Source organism: Balaenoptera musculus, chromosome 14, assembly GCF_009873245.2.
Source record: "Balaenoptera musculus isolate JJ_BM4_2016_0621 chromosome 14, mBalMus1.pri.v3, whole genome shotgun sequence".
NCBI lineage: Eukaryota > Metazoa > Chordata > Mammalia > Artiodactyla > Balaenopteridae > Balaenoptera > Balaenoptera musculus.
In genome coordinates this window covers 7,763,701-7,768,578 of record NC_045798.1, presented here as the reverse complement: position 1 = coordinate 7,768,578, position 4,878 = coordinate 7,763,701, and the positions used below count along the sequence as shown (strand labels likewise).

Sequence of the window (4,878 nt, the reverse complement as noted above, 5' to 3'; positions counted from 1 at the left end):
GGCATGTTCACGTGACGAGGGCCGCTAACGGCAAGCCAAACCCGGAAACCGGAATCGGCGGGTGTCAGCTGCTCTCTACCCAGGCCCTAGCGCCCGCCTCTTTCTTCCTCTGCGTGGGTTCCGAGGCTCCCCACGACCGACAGACCCGTCCAGACCCCGCCTCAGTCCAGGGCACCTCAGTTGGGCGCTGAGAATTGGGTTTAAGGGCAGAGACCGGATCCTACTCGTCCCGTTTAAAAATCGAGACTTTCATCTTAGCAGCAAGCATACTCGCTGTAAAATGGTAACGAAGCTAAACTTGAATGGAAATCTTTTAAATTATAGCAATCAAAAAGGTCCTGCGCTTTGCCCGTTTGGTTTGTCGGCTAAAATCTACAAGAATGGCTAAGGGCTGAGGGAACCTTGAGTGACTTGTCTGTTAAGCTCATGCGACATGGTATTTCACACAAATACTATCCGATGTGGAATCTAGGTAAAATTCGCATGTTACCTCGTGAGTTGCGAGGGTGAAACAGGATGTAATTTACATCGTGTGATTTATGTAAAAGGCTTAGCAGGGTGCCTGTAATTTAATAAGTGCTCAGTAAATAACTTATTAGGAAGATATATGCGTTTCAGTACTTTGAGGTGTAAAATTGGCTATTTGGGATCTGGTGAAAGAGGCTTGAAAATGTCTGGTCTTGTCTGGCTTCCTTCAACCCTTTATACACTGTTACCAAGAAAGGAATCGCTAAGCAATTACCATGGAGTATGAATAAGCAAAGAGTGGAATTTGGAGATGATACAGTAATCAACTATACATATTTACATACTTCCACTCTCAACTTCTTGACTCTACCGAAGACATTTAATTTTAAAATAACGTTTCCACACATGCAGACTGTTCCATGCCCTAGTTCTCACCCTATTTTCACAGGGATTCTTCTCAACCTGTATCTCAAACTCTTCTCACGTGCGCAGGTTTTTTGCTCAACTGAGAACATGTATTATTTTAGCACCATCTGTGAGAATAAATGTTGAGCTCAGCAGGCCATGTCCTGAACTGGTAAATGAGGGCACACCCACCTAAGAGGTAAAAATGCCCATGGTTAGCGAACCCTCAGGCATGTGTGGGTGCAAACGAGCAAGACGAGGATGATAAACGATCCTCTGCAAACAGGACCAGGATTCTAAATGATCAACAGAGGTGTTTTGTGTAAAGACCCAACCGGAGATACTGCAATACTACCGCAGTTGCCCTATAAATATCATAGACTTGTTTAGTGTTTTTTTCTTTTTAAAATGTATTTTTAACTGACATAATGGATATTTAATATTAATTTTAGGTGTACAACATAATGATTTGATATATGTATATGTTGTGAAATGGTCACCACAACAAATGTAGTTCATAGTTTTGAGTCTTTTCATCAATGCGGTCAATGCTGAAGTCAAGGACCACTGTCAGGGTAATTTTTAGGTCAAAATAATGTTCAGCTGGTAACTCTGCTTTGGAAATATCTACCTGTGGGGGAGTCAGAGCTCATAAAACAGATTGCTTGGTTCAGTTATCATTTTGGAAAATACCACAACAGCTTTCACAGAGTTTCCTTCCAAAACTTCATGCTGTAATAGGTAGTGGGTACTACATGGTGCCACTTACATTTCTGTCAGGTAATACAGTGAGACATAGCAATGGATAACCACCTTGGATATTTATCTTACGCTGAATGGGTCATAGAATGCTTTGAGATAATTTCTTAAAAGCAATTTATCAACAGACTGCAGTAGAAATTGCTATTTGGGTCTCTAGTGCTTGCTCACTTAAAGAAAAACCACTATGACAAATAAACCTGAGAATAATACCAGTTTACTACACTGGCAAAAAAGAATAACCATTTATTAAAGTAGATACAGAACACCTGTTTGCTCAGATTTTAATATTGCTTTACATATTGTGTTTGTGAAACAGTTCCTATTATATGTTTATAACCCCACATTTCAACAGACTACAGATTTATTTTTTCACTTGTCAAACACATAGTTGATAATCTTGAGAGGAAAATACATCAAAGGCATATATACAATTATAGAAGTTCTTATTATACATGTCTCATGGAAGATACATTTATTTATTACTTTTTACATATTCTAGGAGACATTCTAATGAAGATAAATAGATTCAAACTGGTTGATAAACTTCTTGTGGTTGAGGTCCTTCAGTTTATTTTTTGTGATAAGAAAATCCAAAATTATTAATGTTGAATTTCTCATCGTACATTCATCTAAAAACACAGTAAAAAAAACTTGTAAAGATTGTAGATTGGTTAATTTAGGTGTTTTATAGTGGCTTATTATCTGATTAACTGACTGCTGGGGATATCTGCTGGAGAAGGAAAAAAAAATCTGGAGAAAATTCTCCCAGTTATTTATATCTGATAAAGAAATAAAATGAAAACACAAAGAACAAAGAGCTGCAAAGCCACATGATGCTATTTCTGGCCTAGTCCATTAGGTCCTGATGAACATTTTAAGTGTTTTCTTTTTCATAAAGGTAAAAATCTGAAAAGAAAGACACATTGTATATGTTTTTTCCCAAAATAGAAATTTTACAAAAATATATACATATAATATATAAGCTGAAATTATGCAAAACCAATAAACAAAACACCATAGAAGAGTAAGTGGGTGCAGCATAGAGATTATAAAATGTCCCCACAGCAGTTTGGGGGCTTCCCCCTCCCTTTACCTGTTTCATGATTTTATAATCACACCTAAGTATCATCAAGCCTGAAATAAAGGCACTACTGACATCAGGTAGTGCAAAGAGCTCAGGTATTTCTTTAAGTAAAAAATACTTTAAATGAGTAGATGAAAATGCAAAGTGGCACATTTTTTCAACTCATTCCAGTGTCAAAGTTTAACCAAAACATCTAAATATACAAACACAGCCTGGAAATATTTTAGTGCAAATATGAAAAGTAACAGCATAATTTAAAGTACTTAAATAAGGTACTGTGAGGGTAGGAGTCGTTCTCTGAGGTCTCCCTAGGGACAATTAATGTAATGGCATCTGGTGCAATGTCTTGTTAATACTTTTTAAAAATCAAGACAAAATCAGAGGTGAAAACTCACCTATTTATTATTCTAACTGATAAACTTATAAGGGGAGACTAAAAGGGAGATTTGTTGAAGATCAAAATATTTTCTTAGATTTGTTGATGGGGGGTCAAAAATAACATGAGTTCTCCTGAAGTCTGCACACACAATGCTGGTGGTCAGTTGCCTAAACGCTAGTGCATCTGAGAAAGCCCAGTTCTGGATGTGAGGCTTCATCAGAAAGTCTCGTCGTCATTGCAGTTGGTTGCCCAGTGCCCGAACATCTCACAGATTTCACAGTAGGGGCGTTCCTCGCTCCGACTGCCGTGGTGTGTGGAATGGGGGGGGTCCTCAGACATCTGTGCCTGGGTAGGACAATCCTCTGTGTCGTGGAGATCAAAGCAGTCACATATGTCACAGAAGAGGCGAGGTTTCTTCTTGGACTGTTTCTCCTGGTCATCACTACAAATGTTAACGTGCATAATCAGAAACTCATCTCCATCAGAAGAAATTCAAGAGACAGTATCACTTGTAATGAACAAAAAATAAGCAAGAATTATGGCTAAGTCTGGGAGCCTCAAGTGTTTAAGTACTACGGTCCACATTTTAAATTTTCACATCAAACCATTTTCACTCTCTTGCCAGATTTGTGGAAGTCAATTTATGGCCAAATAACCACAAAGCAATTGTTTCTCCAATCCACTGGAGAACCTAACTTTTTTTTTTTTTAATTTTACTGATGACGTATAGTTGATTTACAACGTTTTGTTAATTTCTGCTGTACAGCAGAGTGACTCAGTTATACATATATATATTCTTTTTAAAAAATTTTTATTGGAGTATAGGTGATTTACAACGTTGTGTCATCTTCTGCTGTACACAAAGTGAATCAGCCACACATATACATAATTCCACGCTTTTTTAGATTCTTTTCCCATATAGATCACCACAGAGTATTGAGTAGAGTTCCCTGTGCTATACAGTAGGTCCTTATTAGTTATCTATTTTATATATAGTAGTGTGTAAATGTCAATCCCTATCTCCCAATTTATCCCTCCCCCCCCTTTACCCCCTGGTAACCGTAAGTTTGTTTTCTACAACTGTAACTCTATTTCTGTTTGTACCATTTGTACCATTTTTTTAGATTCCACCTAGAAGCGATATCATGCGATATCTGTCCTCTGTCTGGAGAACCTAACTTTAAAAACACACATTTATTTAGATGGAACTAAGGTTCCGCTCAGTATCGCTGGACGTGAAATACCTGTCGTAATTGTTCATGTCGTCACCGTTCCCATTCAGGGCTGCTTCCGACATCATCTCCACCTTCATCTTGAGATCCTGATTCTTCCTCTGAAGGTCCACTATTACTGAATTTAGGAAATCGATCTGATTTTTTAGGGAAAAAACAAAAGCAGATGTGTAAAATGTCTGAAGTGTGTTCGCTGGAGCATCAAGCAGTCTACAAGTACACTCTCAGGCTGTGGCTACAGAGTATATGCTGGAGTCGCAGGGGCCCACAGCAGCCGTGACTCAACCGTGTTTTACATTATGTTCACACACACACACTGTACAGAAAGCGTAACCAGTTACTTGCTACACTAAACTACAACTAAGCCAGGACTTTTATGTTCTGTAGATTTCAAAAAGCTCATGGAAATTCTCCTCCAACTACGATTTAACATTCACTTATTAGTCATGGTGGGATGGTAAATGGGTCTTCAGAGAAAAAGGAAGGCGTTCTAAAGAGAAGGCTTAAGCTCTCTTTCACCTGAGGAGGTGTGGCCACACACTAAACGG

The 4,878-nt window shown here is 38.4% G+C and overlaps 1 protein-coding gene across 12 annotated transcripts in view; it reads right to left on the bottom strand.

The window, feature by feature from the left end:
• Positions 1–1,831: 1,831 nt before the first annotated feature.
• The window catches only part of CLIP1 (CAP-Gly domain containing linker protein 1), a 125,735-nt gene continuing 122,688 nt past the window's right edge, over positions 1,832–4,878 (bottom strand). For 11 of the 12 annotated variants that reach the window (XM_036823884.1, XM_036823888.1, XM_036823895.1 and 8 more), the window contains 2 exons: positions 4,343–4,467; positions 1,859–3,540 (listed from right to left, as the gene is read on the bottom strand). In XM_036823884.1, coding sequence (XP_036679779.1) covers positions 3,315–3,540; positions 4,343–4,467 — 351 coding nt within the window. In that variant the 3' untranslated portion in view covers positions 1,859–3,314. Of the gene's footprint in view, positions 3,541–4,342; positions 4,468–4,878 lie in introns of all 12 variants that reach the window. The other variant, XM_036823890.1, reaches the window with a different exon arrangement.